The sequence below is a fragment of the Lolium perenne genome, chromosome 5 (assembly GCF_019359855.2).
Source record: "Lolium perenne isolate Kyuss_39 chromosome 5, Kyuss_2.0, whole genome shotgun sequence".
NCBI classification, from domain to species: domain Eukaryota; kingdom Viridiplantae; phylum Streptophyta; class Magnoliopsida; order Poales; family Poaceae; genus Lolium; species Lolium perenne.
The window spans coordinates 248,733,871-248,761,863 of record NC_067248.2 but is presented as its reverse complement, the minus strand read 5'-3'; the positions used below and the strand labels follow the sequence as shown (position 1 = coordinate 248,761,863).

The 27,993-nt window shown below is 43.5% G+C and overlaps 2 protein-coding genes across 4 annotated transcripts; one reads left to right on the top strand and one right to left on the bottom strand.

Moving 5' to 3' along the window:
* Positions 1-11,058: 11,058 nt before the first annotated feature.
* Positions 11,059-15,553, top strand: LOC127302594 (transcription repressor MYB4). 2 transcript variants are annotated; one of them, XM_051333090.1, is made up of 3 exons: positions 11,059-11,467; positions 13,059-13,193; positions 14,669-15,553. In XM_051333090.1, exons 1-3 carry the CDS (start codon positions 11,202-11,204, stop codon positions 15,249-15,251), a joined length of 984 nt encoding a protein of 327 aa, XP_051189050.1. In that variant the 5' UTR covers positions 11,059-11,201; the 3' UTR covers positions 15,252-15,553. The 2 variants fall into 2 exon arrangements, with proteins under 2 accessions (XP_051189050.1, XP_051189051.1); XM_051333091.1 differs by lacking the exon at positions 13,059-13,193.
* A 4,230-nt stretch (positions 15,554-19,783) lies between these two features.
* LOC127302593 (uncharacterized) lies at positions 19,784-25,759 on the bottom strand. 2 transcript variants are annotated; one of them, XM_051333088.2, is made up of 14 exons: positions 25,327-25,759; positions 24,456-24,589; positions 24,199-24,351; positions 23,993-24,104; positions 23,564-23,900; positions 23,103-23,316; positions 22,918-23,007; positions 21,798-22,053; positions 21,581-21,693; positions 20,769-20,867; positions 20,512-20,559; positions 20,306-20,416; positions 20,108-20,198; positions 19,784-20,028 (listed from the first exon to the last, which is right to left on the bottom strand). In XM_051333088.2, the coding sequence occupies exons 1-14, from the start codon at positions 25,595-25,597 to the stop codon at positions 19,916-19,918; spliced, it is 2,142 nt and encodes a 713-aa protein (XP_051189048.1). In that variant the 5' UTR covers positions 25,598-25,759; the 3' UTR covers positions 19,784-19,915. The 2 variants fall into 2 exon arrangements, with proteins under 2 accessions (XP_051189048.1, XP_051189049.1); XM_051333089.2 differs by having other exon boundaries at positions 24,443-24,589; positions 25,327-25,465.
* Positions 25,760-27,993: the final 2,234 nt, after the last annotated feature.

Below are 27,993 nucleotides of genomic sequence, written 5' to 3'. Positions count from 1 at the left end.
TACCAACGGGGGCTCAGGTTTCTGTCACTCCGGCAACCCCGCAATTGGCAAACGAGTACAAGATGCATTCCCCTAGGCCCATAAAGGTGAAGTGTCGTGTAGTCGACGTTCACACGACACCACTAGAAGAATAACACCACAACTTAAATATCATAACATTGAATATTACTCAACCATACTTCACTACTAACATTTAGACTTCACCCATGTCCTCAAGAACTAAACGAACTACTCACGAGACATCATATGGAACATGATCAGAGGTGATATGATAATGAATAACAATCTGAACATAAACCTTGGTTCAACGGTTTCACTCAATAGCATCAATAACAAGTAGAAATCAACACCGGGAGAGTTTCCCCTATCAAACAATCAAGATCAAACCCAAATTGCTACAGCGGTGACGAGGTGCAGCGGTGGAGACGGCGGTGATGATGATGAAGATGATGGTGATGGTGATGGAGATGATGTCCAGCTTGATGACGGTGACGATGGCGTCGATTTCCCCCTCCGGGAGGGAATTTCCCCGGCGGATTCCTGCCCGCCGGAGAGCTCTTTTCTCTCTGGTGTTCTCCGCCCCGCAGAGGCGGCTGTGGCTCTGTTCGACGTACCCCTCTGGCTTAGGTTTTCGGGACGAAGGCATACGCGAAGAAAAGGAGGCGAGAGGGGCTGTGGGCCCCCCTCCTCACAGGGCGGCACGGCCAGGCCTTGGGCCGCGCCGGCCTATGGGGTGGGCCCACCTCGGGTCCCCTCTTCTCCCCCTTCTGGCTCCCTTCGTCATCTGGAAAAATAGGAATTTTCGTATAATTTCCTTCAACTGTTGATCTTCCGAAATATTGCATTCTGACGGTGCTTTTTCCAGCAGAATCCTGGCTCCGGTGCGCGATCCCCAAATAATCATGAAACATGCAAAATAGATGAAATAACATAAGTATCATCTACAAATATGAAATATATCAATGAATAACAGCAAATTATGATATAAAATAGTGATGCAAATTGGACGTATCAGGCGGCACAACTAATGGGACTCGATCGAGACCTAGCAGGCGGCTGGGCATGATCTTGGCCTAATTGGTAGTGCTACTGCGTCCGGACGGCGGTCACCTCGCGTGGCGGAGGGCGGATCCCCTCCCCTGGCTGTCGTTGGCCTGATGGCTGCTGGCTATGTGTCGGCCTGCCCTGTCCAATCCGCCGGCCTTGCGGTGTTGTGGCTAGGCCATGGGCTCGAGTTCGTGGGATGCCGGGGCGGCGGCCGTGGAAGGTGGACTGCGCGGTTGGCTCTACGGCGGGCAACGTTGCGGTGGTGGTGGTCTCACTCTTCGGCCATGAGGATGGCGTGGAGCGGATGGCGGGAGATCCTGGTGTTGGCGGCACTTCGGCCGTGGCAGCTCCCAGATCATGGTTCGGGAAACTTCCTAGGGGGCAGCGGGCGGCTGAGTTCTCGGGTGTGGTGGGAGGCTACTTCCGGGCGAAAGCTCAGCGCTGAGGCGCCAACGACGGCGATGCCCGCGGGTGTCGTAACCCTCTTGGGGGCGTCGTTGTGGGTACCCTCCCCGCGGTACGGCTCCGGGTGAAAACCCTAGACCTCGCGGTCTCAACGACGGCAGCGTAATGCGTCGTTACCCTCTTGGGGGCGTCAATGTGGAGTACCGACTCGACTCGGTATGTTCCGTTGTCGTCGCTAGTTTTGGTTTTCCTTATTCTTTTTTGTTTATCCTTTGATCTGCTTTGTAAGAGGTTCTCCTCTCCACCTTGTATCGGTTCGGCCGTTGCGGCTTTATTTATAAAGCGGGGCAAATGCCTATTTCGAGGAGAACATTCTTCACCATGAATATCTAAAAATATGTTTTGCTTCAGATTCTAGAAATTGAATTTAGGTAGCACTCACAGATGAGCTTATCATAGCATATGGACTGTTCGTGCAGATCCTGTAAAGAAAAAAAAAACGATTATGAATGTCAGCTGCAGCTCTTCTTCTGGGTTATGCTTGCTTAAGGGACCTTTGGGCCATAACTTTTTGCGCTCGTGAGTGAGCCTATCGTTCGATCACATGCAGAACATATATGTTATGGATCTTCAGAGATATTAAAATAGAACATACAACACGTTCTCCAACTGTGTGAAAATTAGCTTCAGACTCCCTACCATGCAGGGTGCTACTTCTGCTACCAAGAATCAAATATCAAAGGCCATGCAATTAAGATTTCTATATAGTATATATACATGCTACTCTTTCGATTAACCTTTGCATATAATTTTTCTTTGCATTTATTTATTGATATGTGTTTCACAATGTATTTCTTGTGTGCCATTGTAATCAGAAATTATTAACGTGGACTATTCGGATGTAGTATGGTGTGGTGCATAATTGTGAATTTTTGGGTATGGAGTTGCCGTTTATGTACTTTGGGCAAGTAGACGATCCGAGACACGTACTCATCATTCTTGTAAGACAAAGGAATAAAATATGCAAACTAAACCTGAGGTAATTTACAAGCAAGCAAAATTCCTATTCCCTTTGGTTTCATCTTTATTTTCTTCTATGCGTTATTTTGTATTGTTCTTTACTTAGTACTCCCTTTGTTCCTTAAAAAGAAGATATTTTGGCCAGCCAAATTGACTTTCCAAAGAACAGTGTAAGTACAAAATACCAGGAGGCAGAAGATAGTGTACCTGGATACTAATGCATGTAAGTGTTATTATCCCATCCGCTTTGTAGTTCACTAATTATTTCTGGCTTGCCCGCAATAAGCTCTACATTTTACTACATCATAATATTAATATAGGACGGACTCTGTATTGTACTTCTTGTTAGTACATATGCGGCTGCTGCGGAGAAGCTCAATTTTCTATGGAACTTCATGATGCTTATATATGTGGCTTTGTGGAATGATGGCTTATTATATCACCGGCTGTTAAGTATCATATGTGTTTTAACCTTGTCTAACGCATCAAAATTCTTCCAATTGTTTAATTTCTGATACAAAATTTTGGTTAGCCTAATGCAACTTGTTATCATATGTGTATGAAATGATTGGTTGTAAATAATAATAATTTGAAAAAATGAAGATCTATGCAGCATGCACGTTATTTATCCATATTAATTTTAAGACATCAAATTAGTTAATGAACCAGCTAATAATTACTTGTCCATAAATACCATTAGATATTCTCTCAATTATGGGCTATTCATGAAAGAACAAGAACTATCCAGGAAGAAGCCTGGCAAATGCACCTAAATGTTGCACCAAGTCTTGGCATACTTCTACTCAGCTCACTATTAACTATATAGGGATGGGCGCCGCAATGCGCGCTATCATGATCTAGTTCTATTTATAGCAGTACGACCTCCGCACCTTGATTAATTTTTGGGTTCACTAGGTAATTTTTTGTTGGTTCACCCAAATTTGTTCAATTTGAATTTTTTTTAATTTTTTATTTGAGTTCCTTCAGTTTCTTTTAGGTCCACGAGATCTTTTTTCTTACCTACAACCTTTTAGTTCTAGCTTTTTTCTTCAAAATTAACCCTTTAATTTTTTTAGCTACTCCTTTTACTGCAATACGACCTCTTCTGCGAGATTTATTTTCCTGTTCACTCCCACTTATTTTGGCTGGCCCCTTTTTTTCAAAACTTTTATTCGTATTTTGTGTTGTTTATTTCATTTTCCATTTCGCGAGCTCTTTTTTTTTGTTCCTCGAACCATTTTCGTTCTACCTTTTGTATCCAAAGTTAACCCTTAGGGCATTCTAGACACTCCCCTTTAGCAACACAACCTCCTGGTCTGATTTATTTTATGGTCTACTAGCTCTTATTTTTTGGTTCACCAAATTTGTTTGTTTTGAAACTTTTTTATTTGTGCCTTTCATTTCCTTCATTTTCTTTTCCTGTTCACAAGATCATTTTCAAAAAAATTATTCGGTTCACTAAAATTCCTGAAACAAAATAGCTCCTTTTTTGATCACACATTTTTAAATATTATTCATTGTTTTTACTAATTCCTCATTTCCTTTTGTCCACCTTTTCTAATACAAATTCAATCATGATTGTTCATCATCAACTATAGCATTAAAGAAAAGACTATATTCGTTCACAATTTTTAACACCAAATAAGGTTTTTAAATATCTGAACAACCAGCGGAATATCCAGATAATCATGTGATTTTCAACATTTAAATAATATATATGTTCTATGTTTACTATTGTCCTTTTGCTTTCCCCTTGATTTTTTTATTTCTTTCATTCGACCATCTTTTGTCGATTTTGCTTGTTAGATCAACCTTTCACCTTCATATGCACCTATTTGTCTAGCTTACTTCATCGCAAGATCAGTTACTTTTTTTTTCCTTTGCTTCCTTGAGGACCCATTGCTAGATTTTCAATTCTTACTTGTGCTTTCCGATGATTTCTTAGCTTGTTGTAATATCTTCCTTCTTCTCTTCACCTTTCTATTTCTCTTTACCATTCTTCTTCATCCTCTTTTTCTTTGATCCAGGTATCCCAACTATCTTTGAATTTCCTAGTGATGGGTCTTGAATGTTACGAGAGAATTGGTTGCATTTTATTTATCATGTAGCTTGTCGACCACATCCATGAAATGCCCGCTTTGTCTTTCATATGTCCATATATCCGAAAAAAATATGGTCATCATTATTGCATAACCCAAAACAGCTTTTGATCTATCATCCATCTCTATATTGTGTGTTTTGAAGTTATGCTTCTCTGTACTCTATAACGCAAAATATGCTCGTATTTTCATCACCATTGCATAACAAAGAAAGAAAAATGGATGGCACTCCCGAAGAAAGAAAACGGGCGAGTAGGTTCCACCACGCCATCTTGCCGCCTAGGCCTGCTCGAATACCACCTCCCGCCCTCCGTGTAAACCTCCCCTTCTCCATCTGTAGAGAGGCCACGCATCACCATCCTAAACCCTAAGTCACCGGACCATCTCGACATCCACACTGAACCCACCATCCCTAAGTTTGTGCCTCACCTTTTGTTGGTGACGCTGCTGCCAGCCATGTTTCCCCCATCTCCGGTGAGGTCTCGGTCTTGCCTCACCAGAAATGCCATTCGCCATGGCTAGCCGAGTCCTTCCGCAAATGTCTAAAATGTTGGCGAGGTCAAAGTTGGGCTGAAACCGTATTGGACGGCCAGCTTTCGTGGTGAGTGGGCTTCATTCCGTTACTGGGTTATTAGCCCTCATCCGATCCGATCCTCTGCTTTTGCAAAAACAAAAGCAAGAACAAAAATCCTGTCCTCTCCTCCACCTCCGGCACCTTCCGGCTTCCGTTCAAACCGCTCCACGGACGGCGGCAGTCGGTGAAGAGAAGCGGCGCACCTTTGTATTTGTTCGTCGTGGATGCATGGATGACGGCGAGGCTGAAGCTGAGGCTGAGGCTGAGGTCGTGATCTCCACGGCCCGCCGTCTGCCTACCAACCCCCACGATCCGTCCGGTCTCCCCTCCCGGCTCGGTCTCCCTCTGATCTCGAGAAGCAACATTCCCTAGCTTCTCAGTCACGCACTTCGACCCTGTTCATCAACTGGTTGTGAAGGATAGTACGGGGTACAGTTTTTCCGGGGGGGATTCATATACCCAGGAAACATGAATTCGAGATGCCACAGCAAAGCTAAACGGATTCAGATATGAGATTTGACCTTTTCCTGGCTACTGATTACTGAAATGTGCTTTATAATCATATATCCACATTGGATTTCATGCTTTGTAATTAGCTGGAAGGTTGGTAGTCCAGGTTGTTATTCAGTGGATTTAGCCGATGCTATCTGGTGACAGAATTTCTCAGCTGTTTTCACTACAGTTTAGTTCAAAATTTCTAATCTGACAGTATGTCTAAAAGATGGCCTCTCTCTGTAGTCCATGGCATGATCTAGTCTATCTGTAGGTAGAACCATCCGGGTTTGACATTATCTTGCGCTTTAGAAAATCACACTTCCTGGCTACAAGACATTGCACGCACTGTCATCTTGTTACTGTCGATGGTAAGTGCGCAAACACTAGATAGTACTAAATTTGCTGTTATGTGACGTTCTCCATATCATTGAATGGCCAACCATTGAGGAATCAAACCCACGGCACCTGAGAGTAGGTATGTAATAACCTGATCTGACCTGAGACACAAAGAGAAGACTGGAGCGAAGAGATCGTCAGGTAATACAGTGAAGCAATTGGTCACATGAAGACACCTGTGCTCTGAGTACAGTATTTCAAATGAACTGACCACTGAAATAAGATGACATTACCTGGTTGTTTATTGCCTTTCATTTGTGCAATCAATGCAAATGTGGTGGGGTTACAAGGAATCATTAAGCGTTTGAAACACATACTCCATTGCTAGCTAGCTTCTGCCTTAGATCTTGTCATCTTGTGGTGTAAGCCTTGCAGTACAGGATAGAAAGGTGACCTACCACCTAGAGGAATCTCATTCTTCTATCAAAGTTTTTCTTCTCCATTATCTTCTTTGTTACTAGCGTAGCCCCATCATCTTTCTTCACTGTAAAATCTCAAATGGGTCTGTGAAACATTTAAAGTCTAATGTACCCACATGTGTGGATGCAGTTCAATGTAGAAGTATTGATAATCTTAGATTCAAAAGGTTATAGTTTGATCTATGCTCTTATAGCATTTCAATGCAAATTTCAAACAAGTTAAAGATTTGCATCTCCGTAGGTATATAATTTAAGATCGATCTGATGTTTCTTAGGATGGCAAATTCTAGTTATTTCTCCAAGTTTATAGAAACCTCACCTCTCTCTTTGGTAGCTGGGTTTAACTTCTTTTCAAATGATCTTGTAGTATTATGTTTCCATACCACAAAGTTAAATCTTTCATCATGTTATTCAGTAGTTCCAAAGTGCCAGGACAGGAACACAGCTCCTGCCTTGTGCTATGATGATCAGTTTTCTCAACTGAATATCATCATGAGAGCAATTGCATAACATTCTGATCTTATTACCAAAACTACACATGTTGTTTCCACTTCAGTACCATATACATATACATTTCTCTTGCATCTTGCACAAAATTACTTAAGGCATGTGGTTTTTCATAGTGTAGAGATACACTTTATTGGCAGAGCGACCTAGCTAAGATGTGAACCACATCAGTCCACACTCGACATGTTTAATGCAGATAAGATTCTTCAGAGTGACTCAGTTTCGCAAAATGACATCACCAAATCGACATTATTCTTTCATTACAGGACGCGGTCATTTATTGTTCTAGTTGCTATGTCGGCAATGTACCTGCAGATAGTTACTTTGTCTGCACATGTCATTTCTCTATCACCATTTTTCCTTTTCTCTGTACGTTGTCTGGAAAATAATCTCATAAAATGAATCCAAGTTTTAGAATTGTGTGAGGAGAGGTTGTTGCATTATTGTGCCCGGGGTGAACTGAATTACGCTAGTACTATGGATAATTGTTTTGGTTCCTTGTGACAGAATAGCATGAGGTATATTGCTAGCTGAAAGGACTCATTGTTGGGTACAGTCCTCCAGTCAGTGTTTTCTCTGTGGGCCTAACAACATCTTTCAGTATTGACAGATAAACGCCAGCACGACTGGGATTTGGTCGAACTGCTTATTACAGGATGTCAATTACTATCTACAGGTCTAAGGAAGGCGATGGACGGTAGTGAGTAGAAATTGCTGCATTTGTTACAGCTGGATTGAAACAAAAATTGTGCCACGGTAGATAATGTTTTTGTTCCTTTGATGGAAATCGCATATTGAAACTGCATAATATGTAGCTGAAAGGACTTATTGCCGGGTACCATCCTCAAGGCAGTGTTTCTCTCTAGACCTAACACATCATCTTTTGATATTGACAGATAAACGCCAGGACGCCTGGGATTTGGTTGGATTGCACGGATGTCAATTAGAACTACAGGCTCGAGGAAGGCGATCGGCATCCGTGACCTGTTTCTGCGTGGCTGATCGCACATTCCAGCTCTCTTTAGCTTTCAAATAAAAGTGGACAAATTGCCAATACGTGATTCAAATGTGGCAAAAGGTTAGTGGAGTACAACTCTTACCGACCTAATTAACACTATTCGTGCCAAGCTACAGGTGATCCGTATATTATGACTCTAATAATATAAAGACTGAATCAACCTTTTCATTTTTGTGCAGTCAAATTATACATTAGATCCAAGGAATTCCTCAAAGAAACGTGTATAGAAGATTCGCCCATGTAGAGAGTTCCACTTTTCATTGAGTAACGAGTACAAAAGTACAAGACCCGCCCGCTCCCCTCGTCGTCTCCTCCGGGCGACAGGGGGGGGCAAACCCTAGCCCCCCGCCGCCGCAACCTCTCCCCACCATCTCCCCCTCCTCGTCGCCCCCCGAGGCAGCCGCCGGGCAAAGCCGAGCGACGCCGGTGAAGGGGGCGGCGGGGACGTAGCCCTTCTCGGCTCCTGGCGCGGAGGATCTGGAGGGACGCCTCCATGATTGGGACCGGAGGTTGGGCGCGCGCGGGCGGGGCTGCTGGCACTCGTCTGCGTGCGGGCGTGGTGGTGGCCGGCCAGGGAGCGGTGGAGGCGCTGCGGGCGGAGCCGCCGGGCAAGGCCGCGCGCGCGGGCCCAGATGGGTTCGTGCGGGCCTGGTTGGGCTTGCCACGGGGTCGCGCTGCGGCTGGTGGCGGTCGGGGCTGTGGTCGCGTCCTCCCTCTTGGCTTCCGCGGCGAGGCTGTAGAGGGCGGGCGTGGGGCGACGGGCATGGTGGCTGTTGCAAGAGGTTGCTGCATGGTTGGTACATGGTGTTGCAGCGGTGGCCGGGTGCTCGTGGACTTGGGTTTCTAGGGCACGGCGACGGGATGGTGGGCTTCCGCGATGGCATGCTGGCCGGCATGCTTTGACTGCACTGCCGTTGAAGGACGCTTTGGCAAATTGGTAGGATGGTGCTCCGGGTGAAAGCCTTGCCCGACTCGGTCGGCGCCGGCGATGACGATGCCCTGGGGCGCCGTTCTCCTTCTTGAAGGCATCGTCGTGGGGCTCCTACCTCTCCTGCATTGAAGGCTTCATGCTCTCCGGGTGAAAACCCAAGCTCTGGCCTCGGCCGGTGCGGGCGACGGCGACGGTCTCGTCGCTTCCCTTCTTGGAGGCGTCGTCTTGAAGCGCTTGACCTTCTCTCGGCGGTGGTGGTTTTGCTTGTCGTGCTATGTTGCCATGCCGGACGGGTTGGAGGATGTCGAGGCGGCGGCCTCGGATAGGTGGCTGTGAGCCGGGGCGGCGGCCCCGGAAGGCGGTGCGGCAGCATCTCTATGGTGCGGGGATGCGGCTTGCCACGACTTGGGTGGCGACCCTAGCCGTGTGGGCGGCAGGGCAGTCGGCTCGGTCGGTCGCGTCCTAGTGGGGACGGTCGGACGTTATGTCGGGGCGGCGGCCCCGGATGAGTTGGTGTGATGACCGTGGTCTGCGGTCGTTTGCCCTGAGCAGCTTGGGTTGCGGGTGGACGGTTCGTGCGGCGTTGCATCTCGAGAGCGAGCGGTGGTACGTCGGGGCGGCGGCTCCGGAAGGTGGTGGTCTTGGTGGATGCGCAGGGCGCGACGGAGCAGCGGTATGTCGGAGCGGCGGCTCCGAATGTTCGTCATCTTGACAGTGTTGAGGACATCGACTTTGTGTCGCGAGGGCGACAAGGTCGTTTTGGCGCAGTTCTCGGAGCGGTTCGTCTTCTTCAGCTATGTTGGAGTGTCCTGCTCCTCCCATAGTAAGCATGGCGTCTTCTCTCCGGCTTGGTTGGATGGCAAGCTTGTCTTCGCGAGTGTGTCGTCTGCTTGTATCAGTAGTGGGTTTGCGTGGGCTTACCTTTATGGCGTGGCGTGTGGGGACTTGGCCCTACGGTGGGTCTTGTTGTATGGTTTTCGCCCGGTTTTCTCCTAAAAACTGTGCACTTTCTGCTTAATTAATCGATGAGGCAAAGCTTTTGCCTCCGTTTCAAAAAAAAAAAGTACAAAAATTTAGGCACCTCTCGATACATAACATGATTAGGAAACTGGATTTGGACTTGCCCCTCTACATGGACAGCTAGCTAGAGTGACATTGTAGCTGTGCACTTGCCCTCGCTGCAAAGTGCAAACCATTCGATCGAAACACAACAGCGTATATAGTCGTCGTACCTGGGGTCGTCATCGGGTTGGTTCTCGCCGCACGCGTCCTCGCTTGACCTGGTTTGTTGGTTGGTCGGGTAACTTAGCTTGGGTAACTACAGTCTACTACATGTCCGAGGAAGGCGACGCCGCCAGGGCAGACGGTATGACCGACACGAGACGCTGCCGGAGCCTTACGAGAAGCCACGCGGCGGAGCCCCGGAGGCCGGGAGGGAGAGCTAGGTAGCTAGTGGCAGCGCCTTGCGCGCACGCAAAGGCCATGGATTTGCCTCCCCCACATCTACATTGCTGCTGGGGTCGATTGTTGTGTGGGGTGGATGACGGGGTGGTTGATGGTATCCTTGCGTAAGGGCGCAACCACGGCACGCCGGACTTGAAGGTGACATGCGTGTGGGCGTGGAAAACGGGAGCGGCAGATTAAGACTTGAGGGCTTGAGGCACAACACAACGAACTGTAGCACTAGCCTAGCTTTGTGCGTGGGGTGGTCCGGGACTCCGGGTTAGTACTGTTTTTTTTTTTTTTTTTGACATGTCCGGGTTAGTACTGTTGATGTTGAAGTAGACGAACTTCGAGAGGAAATTCATTCTGGTGAAGACCTTCGGGCAGACATGCGCAACAGACGACTGTAGCCTTCGATCGTGTGCGTGGGTGGTCCGGGTTAGTGTACCTTGATGTGCTCAGCTGAAGAAACTTTGAGAAAAGAAAAGCAGCTAGCTTCTTGTTAATGGCAGACTTGTGGCTGGCTAGCTTTTGCGCAAAGGAAGACCGTGAGAGTGTTTCAGAATCAGATCGACCAAGTGCTCCTCGTGGGCTCGGCCTGTCTCCTCACTCTCTCTGCCTTTGCCGTCGCTGTCGCCACACCGCAGCTTAAAAGAGAGCTAGCTTGAAAACGGGACTATATATATACTCACACGCGCGCTCGATCTCCATTGCAGCTCCGACGCACTTGTCACGCACCTTTCTCGTCGATGCACGCTTCGCCTTAGCTAGCTACCACCGTCACATACCGAGGTTGGTACGTAGCTCTTCTCCGGCGCCGGCAGCCCAGGACCACGTACGTCGATCGATGGGGCGGCAGCCGTGCTGCGACAAGCTGGGGGTGAAGCGTGGGCCGTGGACGGCGGAGGAGGACAGGAAGCTGATGGCCTTCATCCTCGGCAACGGCGGCCGCTGCTGCTGGCGCGCCGTCCCCAAGATGGCGGGGCTGCTGCGCTGCGGCAAGAGCTGCCGCCTCCGCTGGACCAACTACCTCCGCCCCGACCTCAAGCGCGGCCTCCTTACTGACGACGAGGAGCGGCTCGTCGTCGACCTCCACGCAAAGCTCGGCAACAGGTACGTAACTATATATCGTTACCAATTGCTCTCAGATATTGCACTACATTTTTCGTTGAAAAATCATTTGGTCTCGATCGACGCACACACGGACACGGCTAGCGGCTTTCATCGTCGTCATCTCTTGGTCGTGGATGTTTTACAAATGCATAAACTTCTGAACAAACATATATGGAGTACCTATTATCACATACACGATATGTGATCGAGACGACTATAAGTAGGGTTTAAGATCTCTAGGTTTATGACGGGCAAGTAATATTCCTGCATGTGCGCTTAGTTACGCATACAAGAGAGACTACTAGCTATCTCCACACAGGATAAAACCAAATACAGTACGCACTTTTGCCCTAAACAAAATACAGTACGCACTTCGGCACTTGCCTCAAGAAAAATATACAGTACGCACAATCACCTTATCATGATCGAACGCCAACCGCAGCTAATATTTCTTGAAAACGACGCACGTAAACTTAACTACGTGATCACACTCGTGTGTGTGTACTATAAGCTAGCGATTACGTCCGTCAGTGCGTGTGCATGACATAGTAGCGACGTAGGCATGCTATTGGTAGATTAGTTAAGAGCTTGCGCGGATGCACCGCCTGCAGGCCGATTGATAGGAGTCCTCAACGAGAGAGGAAATACACTTTGTTGCTTCAGAAACCAATTATGGTCAGCAGACTCGGCATACACAGTAGTACTAGAAGTTGTACCTTACTATTAAATTGAGTCCATTAGGACCTTAAATTAAAGTAAGCTCATGTAATTTTGCTGCAAAATACTACATCCATTTGTCAATATATATGACAGCCATGATGCCTAAAAAGCATGTAGTCAGACTTTTCTGACTATAGGTTTCAAAAAAAAAATATTTCGACTATGGTTATAAATATATAGGAAAATATTTAGTTTTATAAGTGAAAATAGTACTCCCTCCGATCCATAATAAATGTCGGTGGTTTCTGCAACTTTGTACTAAAGTAGTACTAAATTACCGATACTTATTGTGGATCGGAGACAGTATAGTTAATTAGCTACTACCTCCATCCCAAAGCTAAGGCTTATATTATTTTTAGAAATTCAAACTATGTCTGTCTAAGTTTTTACTAAAAATTATTAGCATGCAAAATACAAAATTAATATCATTAGATAGAAATGAAATATATTCTCGTATGGTATCTACAAAATATTATATTTGTTGATAGATTGTTCTTAAAATTTGGTCAAACTTTACTTGCTTTGACTTTTCAAAAACAATAAGCCTTAAGCTTTGGGATGGAGGTAGTATGTCATAAAAACTCTTATAATACGAAGTTTCATAATTTCTACCAATACACTCTTAATAAAAAAGTATTGGTCAAAAGGTGTATATTGAATAATGTGTCAATGTCTAAACGCCATTTAGAATTCATATATTAAATGATATCGCAACTACTGAAGGTTTAGTCTGATTGGCAAAAGTTATAATACACATAACATAACATCACTGAAAGATGAATTATTTAATTGGGTCATTGAACTAATCCATTTATGTTTGAATTCCCGTACTTGATTAGAAATAGTTTCTCAAAATTGCGTTTTAAATTAGCATGCAGATCATTAAAAAATGCAACTTGGAGGTTAGACAGCTTCCAAGCAGTTTAATAGAAGAATTTGGGTGCCTACAAGTGAGAGAGCAGGCAATGGTACTCGAACTTAAGATCTCACGGGCAGGGCAGGGCAGGTATCAACACCTCCTAGCCATCCAGGCTATGTAGATCATATAAATGTAAAGTACAAAGTGCCTGATATTCTAGATAACCTATGCCTAAGAAAAACTAAGGCCAAATTTATACCATTCACTTTTCCTAATTATTGCGGACACTGAATAAATTTGTTGAATGCTTTTTTGGCAAAGTCTCACATTCCAAACACATGCTATTATATATTTTAGACAAAATAAATAGAAATGATAGACTAATTAGGTTGATGACAAACATACGTATTGCAAATTCTTTGGATTTCAATAATTATATCTTCCAAAGGGTGGCATGCACTCCTCTTATGTCAAAGAGTTGAAGCGTGACATGCAGGTGACCTATTGCAGTCTTACGAGGTACATGAAACATCAAACACATTCATAGAACTAGCTTTAGACAGAAGCTATATTACTAGTGTGTCGTTGATCCCCTATCATACCAACTGATGCTGATATTTTGAAAACTAAATTGTGCAAAAAAAAATGATGGTGCTACCCACACAAAGAATTATCTTCAAATCCAAAAAATACATAAGACAACTATTGGTCCATATGACTCCAGTTCTTAGGCAGCACAAATTTATGTCCCTATTTCCCCAAAAAAAGGAAAATTAATTAATTTTAATGTGCCTGTAAGAAAGTAATGCCACACAATCGGACAGGCTTACAATATGTCATTGCAGAAAATTCCAGAAACATGGCCACTGCTTTTTTTCCCCCTTGTATCCATCACTATCTTGATGAGTGCGCTAGCAGCCACACCACTAGCTTTGCTTGTGGGGTTGAGGAAAATTAACCTAGCGTTGTTGGACTCAGAAATGGAAAGCATCGGGCTGAGGTCAAGTTGCCCAGCACTTCAAACTTTTTTAAAGGCCACTCTCGCTCACTCTACCAACCACTTCGTTATTTTGTCACTGATAAAAGGCTACTACTACTCAGACACAGATAGCTTAAAGAAACAGATGATGTCGTTGTGATGGAGAGTGAACCTTAGTTCTTATTGTACTCCATATCAGCAAAACGTTTTTCCATGTAAGTGTTCAGTAGTTATCAACATGCATATATACCGCTATGTACATAATTGAAAACATGCATAGTGAACTTTTAATCATCATAAGGAATTTTGGTAAGCAGTAGCACTAAGCAACCACGAGAAGGACGTAAAAAGTTTCTTTTTCACTTTTACCTAAGCATTGCACCATAGCATGAATTAACAGATACACATTTCGTCGCAACTACATATGAGAACTTTGACCATTTTATCTGTATATGTTAGAAGAAAATTGTAAATAAATGACTATTGCAAATAAGGTTTCGTGAAATAGTACGTGCCAAACTCCTCTCGTCAATTTGAATATTATTTATTTATTAATCATCAAAGTTATGGAAGTTTGACCGCATCCTGAGAATTTCATTCCTAAAATGTGAATGCCATGTAAATTTTGTCTGTCTCTATGCAGATGGTCCAAGATTGCTGCCAAGTTACCAGGAAGGACAGATAACGAGATTAAGAACCATTGGAACACACACATCAAGAAGAAACTTATCAAGATGGGCATAGATCCTGTTACACACGAGCCACTCGACGGACGGAAACAACCGCAACAAGAAAGCCCCACTACCACATCCGCACATTCCTCCACCGTCACAGCTGAATCCAAGTCTATGGACGACCAACAAGAGAACAAACACGTTGACACAGACAAGGATGTTACATCGTTTGGGGAAGAGTCTAGCATGCCAGAATCGTCAATCGTGAACACTACGACTAGTGTGGGCATCACTAACCATGACCAGGACCCGTTGGTGAAGTGGCTGATGGAAGAGGAGGAGGACATGCCCATTGGCGTTGTTGATGAGTCGTGGCTTCACTTAACAGCTAGTGACAACATCGACGATCTCAACATCATCACCGCTACCACCCCATGGGACATCGTTAGAGCTACGGACTGGTTGCTTGACTACCAAGATTTTGGAGTAGAGGAATCGAGCTTGCTAGTGGACGTCTCTATGGTCGACAACTCAAGCAGATCAAATCTCTAGTGGTCTACCTACATCTAGCTAGCAAACGGTTGGAGAAGATGCCAACATGTGTTGTATAGTGGAGCAGATAATAAGATTCTCTCTCATCTGGATCCATTTAATTCTTAGATTGAAGAATTGAGTGATACATAGGTTAGTGTAATTGTGTTGCATATTTTCCCTTGTGGGTCAAGGGGATTAATCAAATTGTTCCATTAGAAATATATGTTTCCTCTCAAAGAGAGAGGCTGTAGAAGTCATAAATATATGTATTGGTCTACTTGTATGTAGATGTTTACAATACAAAATGTTTGTGTGAGAAATGCATGTCTATCTTTTTTTTTCTTGCAAATACATGGGACTGAGCTTCCATCAACTCTTAGAAGCTAGAAAGTCACACATTTATCTGAGAAAATGATCTAACACATTTATTCAATAGTCTTAAGTTATAATGTCATAATCGATTGGTACATTAACTAAGATGAATTTATAGTCTTTAATTATTAGAATGTATATTTTTATAACAAGTAAGTAGTAGAACTATATGAAATAGAAACTAATTCAGATTTTCTGCCACGGGTAATTCAGCTAGTTTGTTTGGAGACACTACAATAAATATATATTATTGGCTATGTTGCATCTTTAATAGCATCCTTAATTATGTGCAAATCGCATGCATATGTGGTGCTTAACTTGAGTACTAATTAAGCGAAGATATTTTTTATATACTTTTCTATGTTCATAGTTAGTGAGGTTCATTACAGTAATTGTGTAGGTTGATTAGTTACCTATTTGCAAGTTTGCTATTTTTAATCTTTATCGTTAGCACGATAATATTGTTTAGGACAATGTTGTCAATTTAATGATGCAAGGGTTGTACTGTAACTATAAAATGTTTAGTAACATTTGTCGCACTATAAGTCATTGCTTTAAATTTCAAAGCAAGCAATTTGTTGGAGGGAAAGTGGTAAAGAGTAAAAGACCGAGAGAAAAACGGAATCATTGGATGTGAAATGTAAAAAAGCTAAGGAGATGTGATGGGCTTTCATATTCTTACCAGAGGTCACAAGAGAATCAAAAAGATAACAGAGGAGACGCGCATGACAATGAGATGGCCTTTTGGCCGGATGCATTTGCCACCATAAATAAAGGATTTATAAATCTGGGACTTGCTTGAAATGCTGATTTCATAGAAAATGATGTAGCTAGTGTCTATAATATCAATAAGATTTTTTAATACCTTTTGAACAAGGGAAAAAGCTTTTCTGCGGTATGATGTTTCCAGATGTTTCTCTCCAACGATGCCTCAAAAGATTGCTTCTTTTTAATCTTATTAGTGAAGATGACCATCGTCATAGTGGGGGATGTCTCTAAAAACTCATGCACTGATAAGCATGATATAAGCAAGGCAATGATCCTTCTACGGGCTGCCTAAAGATTTGTGCTGGAGATCCACCATCTCTTAACCGTGAAAGAGCTCCAACGGTTGAAATTCCAATCCGTGAGCCCAAGCAATTGACCTGCCATCCTCAAATGCAGATAAAAAAGAAAAACTGGCAACGAAGATGAGATGGATTGCCATTTCTTTCTTTTTTTCGAAATGGGGAAATATCACCCCAGCTTTATGGATTGCCATTTCTAGCTCCATACGACACACTAATCGATGTCAAATTACTTTGCTAGTTTTTATGTTGAAGCAATTTTTTGAATACTCAAGTTGGCAAGATGCATGTTGCAAACGTACTAGATTGCAATCAATACGTGCATGTATGTTCACTTGTGAAGTTAATTAATGGACGTGTTATCGGAAGTCAAAGTTATTAGCTGTCGATCCAGCTCAAGTTGGCATATCATTTGCATGCAAGTCACCGGAAATACAAGCAAGAAACGATGCAACTTAGAGGAGAGCTGGCTGCCTAGCTTATCTGGTTATCTCTTGGCCATACTTCTCTTGTGGAGTACATGATGATATATGCACACGTGGAGTGTCCCTAAAAAAGTTATAGACGTGCAAAGGCTTGAACAGTTGCAGTCGTACCGAAACGACGATGTGTCGCGTTCAGTGGTAAAGCATATGGCCGTGCTACCAGACCAGGCAGTGTGTTTGTCCCTCGTGTACCGAAAATTAAGCACTTGAAATCTTGAACACACGTCGAGAGACACGCGAGGAGGTTAGCGTAAGAAACGGCCAAATTAAAGAAAGATATAGCACGATCGAGAGGTCGAGAGCGAGCACGAGCTAGCACGAGGGCGCAATTGACCTGAAAGCTGACAGCGACACCAACGCAGCACAGTCCACTGGTAGTAGCTTGTACACTTCACGTGTGATTGGACGAACGGGACATATTTCTGCCGGACGAAATTCACCAGTATTTTAAAATTTTGCTTATACTTAAAGTTCTTTTTATATATAAATTTTGTACAAATTTGGTTGACAAATCTCGGACGGCACTTTGATCGGTAATTCCGAAAACCGTAAATACTGGTGCCCACCGGTGAAAAAGTTCAATCAAGTAAAAAACCTTGGTCGCAAGGTCGGATTTCAATAGGGTGTACCTGATGCACAGGTATCAGGGTCAAGCAAAAGAATTAAGTCACACATATGAGATAAATAAGGCTTGTGGCCTTGCAACAGGTTAGACATAGAAAAGTGCATCAGGGAGGCCATAGTTTAACCTAGCAAGGTTGCAGATGTAGAAATTGTACAGAGAGGCTATTGGGTGATAGTTTTCATGGGTGACTCAATATAGTTGTATTGGATGGTGCACGCATACAGTCCAGTGGCTGGTGTGTGGTCATGAACAAGAACTTGCTTGCCTCTCCTGTGCAATTTGTCTCTTAGCCTATCATTAGGGGGACATGAACTTCGGCAGGGACATGAGCAGCTAGCTTGCCAAAAGGAATAGGTCATCTGTAAGACTGTAACTTGACACCTTTTGGACTCCATATGGACTGCCTGTGTCGCCGTCAGATTTGGTGATCTCCAGACAAGGTGAAAGCTTCAGCATAGATAAGGTGGGTTGGTTGAGCGATCCCAGTCACAGCTTTGTTTTTTATTTTAACGTCACTGATGTGAGCCCATGTCTCGAGATCTTGCAGAGGGCCTCCACCAACTAAAGCATACGTGCATGATGAGATACAGATACCCCCTTCGGTGTTTTTGAGGTGTCGTTTCATAATACATGTCGCGACCTTCCAAACTTCGACCAGAAAATGAGTGTCTAGCTGCGTGTAGATTCATCATGAAAGACCTTATCATCATGCTTATAGTTTGTGTATTAACCTGTATAATTAGATAAGATTATGGTCAAGTGTGTATACTGTAGACTATCATAAAGAACAAGAAGTAGAAAGTACGCACTAAGTAGGATATCAAGTGCTGATGCTGGTCCTACGTACAAGATTCTCTACGATGCAAAGCAAAGCCAAGCACTGAAGATTGGACATCAAAGCAAAAGAGGACAAATTAATGGCACAGCGTGTATCATTCATGAGTGACTTTCATGACTGACATGATATCACTCTGAAGAACAGTGGATAGGTTGCTGTCATGGAGAACTAAAGCTCGGTTCTTTCTCGAGGGAGAAGAAGGTCGTCAGTGATTGGTAGGGTATTCCTTTGAATGGAACCTGGTAAATGCTGTGATGATGCAATGCATGCTCAGGATGATGAAACCAAATGGTTCAGTGGCAAGGAAGACGCCTTTCTGTAGCAACAAGGAAAACAAGGACTGTTTAGGATGGCAGGCTGTAAGCATGCACCTAGAGGCTTCAGTGATACCAAATGAAAAAAAATGTTTCCTATTAGTATATCATAAAAGAGTTTCTATACAACATCAAAAGGAGAAGATAAGGATAATTAAAATTACCAAGAGATAATAATAATAGTACTAATGATGCTACAATTCATTAATTCGTCGTCTTTGAGGTTTAAACTGGGCCAAGCACTTGGGAGATAAAACTCCCTAGTACCTACCATGGAAAAGACACTAGCCAATTTCCAACAATTCAGTTTGATGGAGGACAGTTCAATGAAGTGATTACAATTGGCTTCCCTGAGAATATGGAAGAGAAAAAAGGAAATAGAACTTCCAACAATTCATTATGCTGGAGGACAGTTCAGTGAAGTGATTACATTTGGCTTCCCTGAGAATATGGAAGAGAAAAAAGGAAATAGAAAGGGCAGTACATCCAATTGGTATGAATATTCATGAAGTGTCTACATCTATGCCATGTCTAATAAAACAAGTGGAGTGCAAGTAAGTACACGTGTATTCATTACTACTACACAATGAGATCAAAAGAATGTATGATTAGATTGGGCATTACTTGTGCTGTGGGGTTCAATGTTGATTCTCTGGTCCAGATCCATAATCAAAACCAACTTTAGGAACCACTAATAAATCAGTTGAAAGTGCAAATTGCATATCACATTCTGCCAACTTGCAATGTCTTAGAAAAAGGCCCAATGCTAGTTTTTTTTTTTCTTTCAATTGCGGTTGCCAAAATAATGCCGTGGAACATAGAACTGATGTACATATGCAATTTGGCACATTCTGAACAACTCGTGCTCTCTTTTTTACGGAACTGCTGGAAGTACATGGTATCAATGCGTTACCAAATGGTTCTGACAATGATGTTACACATACAGCCCACTGGTAGGGTTCCGTGAATTCTAATTGTTAACTAAATCGCCTTGGACTTCTCCAAAGCTGGCTCAAGTTCAGTCTCATTCACTTTCATCCATTCAGACAGTAAGGAGTTTACTTCATCGGGAACTTCATCATGCGGAGCATGACCTGTTGTGTTTCATCATGAGAAACAAATTCAAACATGAAAAGCGAGGAGGGGTGGGAGGGAAAGAGAAAATTCAGTCACCTGCATTTAACTCCCTAATCTGAACCTTGCTGCAATGCTCTCTAAGCATGGAAACAAATGACTCGGATTTTATAAGTGGATCTTTCATTCCCTTTTCAAAAGAAACAGAAGTTGAAGGTTAACCTCATAAACATCAACAGTCGCTAAATAGGCACTGGTGAACGGATATGATGTTTGTGAGTGATATTAGGCACACACCTGAATAACTAAGATGTTTCCTCCAAAAGAATCAAACAGAAAATTAAGAGGAATTGAAAGATTGAAGTTGAATATGCTCTCAATAACTGTTGTTGCACCAGGGTCATATGACTGCATTTGTCTGTCAAGGAAAAAGTATGCAGAATATACAGTGCACAAGCTGGGAATTAAGCGTGTAAAATATATACTGTGTGATCTGAGGATACAGCCCTTATAATCTCTTCCACGAGTGGCTTGTCAACCCGTTCAGTTCTCTACAAGCGAAAAGGATGGTATTGCTTAGTAAATAGTAACAAATAGGCAGCCCTCCGCCCAAAAGGATGTCTCAGATTTGTCTAAATTTGGATGTATCTAGACACGATTTAGTGTATAGATACATCAAAATTTAGACAAATCTGCAACAGCCTTTTCGGAACGGAGGGAGTACTATTTAAAATAGGTACACACTTGAAGATACACATACAGTAGGATAGTATTTCTTGAGAATGCCTCCTGCCCTTGACCTCAAAAAGAGCAAAAGGAGGCGAGCCTGCAATCCTGAAAGCCATGAGGTTCGTCCTTCCTGCATGTATTTGAATCTGACAGCATTAGATTTAACATATAAATAAATGCAGCTCAGATGTCACAATGCAGAAATTATGCGTTTTTTATTTATTTCTTCCATATCATACTTCTCTGGGGACATTGGTTGAATATAAGTATCAATGATATACTCCCACCGGTCTGAAAAAAATGACGCTGAGGGAAGGTAACATCAGCTTATTGGTAGGCACGCTCACACGTCGATTAAAGTGGACCGGAGGTAGTATATCTGAGCCATAAAACTAACCCAAATATACGTGTCACCAGAGTTGTGAATGCTTCCATAATTAGAAAAACTAATATCAGCATAGCATCTGAAAATTCAAATCAATTTCACAGTAGAGCTTTTAACCGCTGACAATATGCTACTACATAACAAAACATCACAAAACATCGATATGGATCAAACAAATATTACAAAGTTATACTGCACATGTTTTAAATGTTTTTGTGGGACAGCAGAGACATGAACATGTATGAGAGATGCCAACCATATGAAAAGTCAGTATCTCAGCCAATTAATATGATAAAATAAAATTATTCTCTCGATTTTCACAGCAAACATATAGTATTTTATGCCATTTCAACTCATGCAAATATCACTACTCATGTTTGACCCATAAATATTATACAGCACATAATCGGTAAACATTATTAAATCAAAGTAATTCGAGTGAAGTTTTGTTGCCTTACTTTATTCAACGGGATGAAGGAGTAACTTGGAACAACTGAACCAGCTGAGTTCAAAAGAACCAGAGAATTTGCAAGAGAAGGCCATAATCCAGCAGCAATAGCACAGATATAACCTGAGAATATTACAGCAAGAGAATGATTTAATTAAGATTGTTCCAAACAAAGGAGTTATTGGCTTATTGCATGGCACCAAGCAATATCGTACACCCAAGCATACCTCCAATAGAGTTGCCAACAAGATGAACAGGCTCCTTCACAACATCAACAATAAAGTCCCTTAGTAATTCTGACCACAAAAGTTCTGAGTAGTCAACATTTGGTTTCTCTGATCTGCCAAAGCCAAGAAGGGTAATTGCCCAAACTCGGTGTCCTCTATCAGCCATGCTGCTGATATTATCACGAAAGTGCTGCAGGGAAGCTCCAAAGCCATGCACAAGAAGAACTGCAGGACCTTCACAGCCAACCGAAGTATACTGCCAAATTTGCAGATATAGCTTTAAATGAGGAAAGAGGTCCCCTAAACAAAATTGTGTTCATTTATAAATTTAATTGCATAAGCACGAGAGGAGCAAGAAAAAAAGGTACTTCCATTGTGCACAAGCAGCTATTGAAGCATACAATGAAGAATGTAACAAATATAAATAAGTAATAATACAAGCTCATTAGAGTTTAGAGACATGATCATCAAGCTATGCCTCCAGTCTATTGATAACATCTCATAACAAATTTACGTGAACGAAACTACTCCGCGTTAATACATATGACATACAATTCTAATTATCAATTCCTACGATGTAGGGTTCCACCAAAGGCCCTGCAATCAGATAGGGCAAGCAGGCGGGAACTACTCCCTTTTTTAGCTTTCTAAAGAAAATAATATGCATTTGAGAAAAGAGGTATGGTTGCATGCTTCATTTGGAAGCCTGGTTAGTATCTGTGATGCTAATTTAGCATGTGTACAGTATTATTACCAACCTGCATAGGCGGTATCCATATCTAAAATTAAATTGGACAATAGGAACTCAAATATCCAGCTGCTAGACCAAACTTGAAAGTTATATGGATCACAGTGAGTTCCACGTACAGCCGAACCCCTAGGAGGTGGAAGGACACAAGTGCAAAGTAAAACAACTAAAGAGGCCTTTTGAGAAATGTTGGTGACCTCCAATTGTTGGCTGAGTCATCTATATTCGATCTAAGGACAATGATTTCTACTTTGCACTACATGGACAAGTAATACAGCCTATAAATTTTGATACTTAGGATGCTGACCAATGGAAGCAAAGTGCATCATCCTATGTACAAGAGAACATGGAACTTGAAGAGATATACTATACCTGTATAAGATAACCCTTCCATCTCCAAAACTTCAAAGGATATTTTCGCTCAATGCATACTTTGGATTTCAAGGCCAAGAGCCAGGACCACTTTCATATGGACAAATAGATTGTTAGGGAGTTCAGAAGAGGTGAAAAGGGCAGGCTACTGAAAATAGGACTGGAGAGATATCAAGTTAAAGTACCTCCAATGAACAGATAGCATCTACTCCCGATGTCACTGTAGGTGTTGAGTATCCAAATGGTGATAGAAAACCAGCATTGCGATCTCTCTCATATTGAATAGTTTCATGGTAAACTCTCCTCCTAGATATGACTCCAAGCTGAATTGCAGGACCAAACAAGGTGTAAAATGAAGCACCATCCCTAGTTTCAGCAAACCGCACTTTATCATGCAACCTGCACAAAGAATTTCAATGATCTGTTATCAGATATAACTATTGATTTTATCAAACGTTGAAACTACATTGCACAAATAACAGGTTCAAAGAACAATCCGTTCCACTGGGAGCTAGGTAACATCCAGATACAAGCAAGATAATAAGGTTGATACAATGATACGTATGTATTCCGTAATGTTCAGTTCGTGTGGACGTGTCATCGGATGAGAATCTGATTAAACAAAACGACAGGTAGGGACACATACTCTTGCCAACTAGCTTTTCCTGTGCCTTCCAGGTATTTCAAGTAAGCATCTAAAGCATCCAGAGTAATATCTGTTCCACCTCGAACTTCAAGTGAACTTCCTGATGCAAAAAATGAATCCTTAATTCTCCTCCCCGATGCACCAGCGTTTGTGGTGATATCTTCTGTGTTTTGTCCATCGCTGACACTTAGTTCAACATTACTTTTAATCTTTCTCTGTCTGAGAGTGGCTTTCAGAATAGATCTTGCTGACGTGCTCTTGGTAGGGACCCAATCATCTTGTGGCATTCTACTCTCTTTCAGGAATATTTTTAGTTCTTCAAGTGTGGGTAGAGAACCTGAACAGGAAACTGTTTAAAATCTAAATGGACACAGCAAGAGGTTCAAGGAAAGATAATTATCAGCCAAAACAAGTGAAAGTGAAGTGCACCTGTGTCTAACCCCACATTTAGAGCAGGAAAAGTTGGGAAAGAGAGAGGTGTAGGCATCGGTAGTTTCTCCTTCAAAAATTGATCGCGCGATGCTGACAACTCCCTCAAACTCTGATGCAATGATCACTTCAGCAAGCCATACATAATCAAGTTGCTAGTTGATGATGAGAAAGGTTCAAAACTTCAGATATCAAACTTTAACTACCTTATAGTCATACAATGGGGCACTCCAAACCTCTATCTCAGGAGGGTTTACCCATGTAAAAGATCCATTAGACAAAGACGATTCAACATCGGCTAGAACACTGCACACACTGTGTTCAACCTCCTCTTCTGTATAAATGATGCCCGCTTGTACCTGTTATACTCCACCAACGCATCCAATCAGGAGATCCGGATATGTTAGGAAGGTATGCGTAAACTCTTAAATCTCAATTCTCAACATGAACCTTTCGTAGCGACCTCATTTGCAAGTTTGAGAACAACATCTTCAGCATTTCCCAAGGCTATGAGCAGATCAGACTGTTGAAGCTTCAACGTCGACTTAAGGTCTTTCAAAGCAAAAAGTAACAGTTCCAACATTGTATCTGAATAACCTGTAAAGGACGAAGGAGTTGATACCAATGTCAAGTGTATATATGTTCTCAAAAGTAAGACGGGAGGTAAAATGTCAGCTAAAGTTCATCAGGTTTCAACTATCCAATGCGATCTACTGGTTTCTGATAAACCATGCTGGCATGTTCTAGAAAAGCAGAAGTACTATTGCTGCACATCACCCCAGTCTCATTCTTTAGACCTTACTTGTGCGACCATAAGATGTGATACACGGTGACAGTAACTTACATACATATGGGGACCGTAACGGCTACATAATCCTCAGAAGCAATAAGTGTGATGTGGTACAAAAAGAATCGGTATGTCCATTTAGTACTGATTATCAGAGGGCAGACTGTGTTTTGTGCCAGTGAAGTTCAAAATTAACCGGGGATGCTAAGAGTAACCAGATACTTACTACTCCGAACAGTTTGCTTTGGCAACTGACACCATGGCCAGCGTAATTCGGCTTTAGTTTGCCGTGCACTTGGACAAACCCATCGAACCAAGCATCAAAGGCAGTAAGGCACGCTAGCTATGTGGCAAAAGCACGACGATCGAACCACATCCGGCGCCGCGCCTGAATCGTGCAAGGAGGCACATAATCAGCTCCAACGAACAGGAGTCATACAGCATTGTGCCGAACACACCCCGTGCACTACCCCGGTTCCTCTACTCCGTCACGATCGCAAGCCGTACGTAGCACCTAGAGGCTAGAGTGACGCGAGCAGCAACTCACCGGCGAGGATGCGGCGGTCGAAGACGTAGAGCGGCAGGACGGGGCGGCGGCGGTCGGCGCAGGCGGCGACGAGGCCCGGGTGGTCGTCGACGCGGAGGTCATGCTTGAACCACACCACCGCCGCCGCCGCGGCCCCTCCGCCGGTCACTTGGGCGGCGCTGCAGGAGACGACGAGGCGCTGGCTGCTGCAGCTGCGGAGGCGGAGGCGGCGTTGCGCGGGCGGGGCGTGGAGGAGGTGGTGGTGGCCGAGGCGGAGCGCGAGGAGTGCCATGGAGTGGGAGCGGCAGCAGCTGCCATAGGCGGTGGGGAAGTGGGGATAAGAAAGGCGGGGCTAGCGCGCGCCCATGGCGAAGTTGTGGCGGAGGACGGCCGTGCTCCCTCCGCTCGGCGTAGGAGAGAGATCTGTGGACTGTGGTGGCCGCTTGCCGTTTTTTTTCTGTGCCGCGGGCCGGTCAGCCGGTGCAGTGGGGCTCCCTGCAGGCTGCAACAAGCCGCAGGGGGAACGCAGCAAGAGAAATGCGGTAGGAAATCCCAGGCGGATGTTGTAGTTACTAAGTACTGGTTCATCACTATAAATTTTAGTCGCCCATGTCATTGTGTTTGTTATCTGCAGGTGGAAGACAAGCAGGAAAGGCGATAAAAACTCATGTGTAACGATAGTCCTACTGATGGCAAGTTAGATTCAGCTAGATGCAAGTGCTCTGAAACATACTCAGACAGAGAGTTGGACTGCTCCAGATGATGGATGGATAAAGATAAACGTTGAGAATTTTTGGCAAAAAGGACCACCTGCCCCAATGAAATGACAAAAAGGACCACTTGTGAGTGAAAATGGTAAAAGTGTCATGGCGGCACGCTCGCCAGCCGACACGTGGTAGGTGCCGCCGCCGGCTGTGGCGGCAGGCCCTGCCGCCGTGGGCTGTGGCGGCACGTCCGCTTGCTCATCCTCGCCGTCAGCCCGCCGTTACGCCGTCGGCCGAGGTGGGCCCTGCCGCCACGGGCAAGGGCGGCACGCTGACGTGGCCACCTGCCTCCGCCGGCTGTGGCGGCAAGTGCTGCCGGCCCGACAAAGGCAGCAGGCCTGCTGCACTGATTCCGAGGAGCACTGATTCCTTCGCTTTTTTGCTGATTCCGAGGAGCACTGGTTTTGGCTGTGGCGCGTGAATGGAGGGAATGCAGCTGATGATTTCGATGCTGTATGGGTGTAACTCGCCCGATTCGCATGCATTTGGTGCAGACATGACTCGACTGATACAGGAAATAGACCACCGAAAGTGCTTCAGCAGTGTGACTCCGCATGCTTTAAAAGCAACTGCTGCTCACTCCTCAGAGAGCAAGTTCTCACTCACGCGCAGCTGCTGCTTCTCTTGCTTCTCTCGCTTCTCTCGTACGAACAGACAGAAAATTAGCATAGCTAGTGATTAAGTGCGTGATTAAGTGCATGAAGGGGCAGTAGAAGGACTAATACATCAAGGTGAGTTATGTGGGATATTTGATTATATTCGTACATGCACAAATTTTGTTACCATTTGTTGTTTACTACAGTGTATCTTACTTTAGTAATTAGACATGTAACATTGAATTTGCGTAGTCTAGTAAAATATTATTGTATGTATGAGTGAAATTTTAAAATATGAACAAATGGATGAATTTAGGTGGATTGGAGCATATATCTGCTAGTGTAGTATTATTGTATGTATGAGTGAAATTATAACATATGAGGAAAAGAACTAATTTATTGAAGAAGTGAGTACGCACGTTAGCTGGATGATATTAGTTGGAAATATTGTGAGGCGTAATTTATTATTTGACGAATTCTTATAGGTAAAATAATCCTTTTTAACAATAAATGAGTAGTAATTTTGAAAAAGTCATAATGTCATGTTAAAATATCTGATGTAACAAAATTATTAAAACATGAATATGATTTAAGGTAGGATGTTACTAATATTATTTTAAAAATTTGGTTGTGCGGTAGGTACGATGGAAAAATTGGTAGTGTTCTATGGGGATGTCGTACGTGATGAATTTGGAGGGGTGGATTTCTCGAACTGTGACTCGATGGAAGTTACAGTGATAGATATGGTTAACACATCATTTGCGGATGTAAGAAAATGCATCCGAGTCCCATTTGGTCACGGGATGCGTGGCATGAGGATGACAGTTGAGGCTCTTATCTGCGTAGAAGGGACTGATAGGACAGGACCTCCCCGTTGGGGTTTGCGGGAGGTAAAAAATGATACAAATTGGCGTACGTACATGAGGTTTGCAAGCACACCTGGTGCTGCTATGTACGGACGGCCGATGGTGTATGTGAAATTTATTTCAGCTAGTGATGATGTCGGAAGTAGTATGAGCATTGCAGAGGAGCAATTGTCCATCACCGCAGGCCCTAGTACTGGCCCGTCGGAGCAGCTTGCCATCACCGCTGCTCCTAGCATGGGCCCATCGGAGCAGATGCCTAGCCACCATAATGCTGGCTATTATTTACGAACCTTTTCGTACGCAGCAACATGTTGAATCTAACTGGTCAGAGATGGAAGCTGGACTCGGCTACAATATACCTCCTCCACAGGTTCCTTCAATTTCTCCCATCAAAAATATATAATTTCTCCCATCAAAAACATTGATGCCTATTACTGACAACTCATATTTTTACGCAGCAAT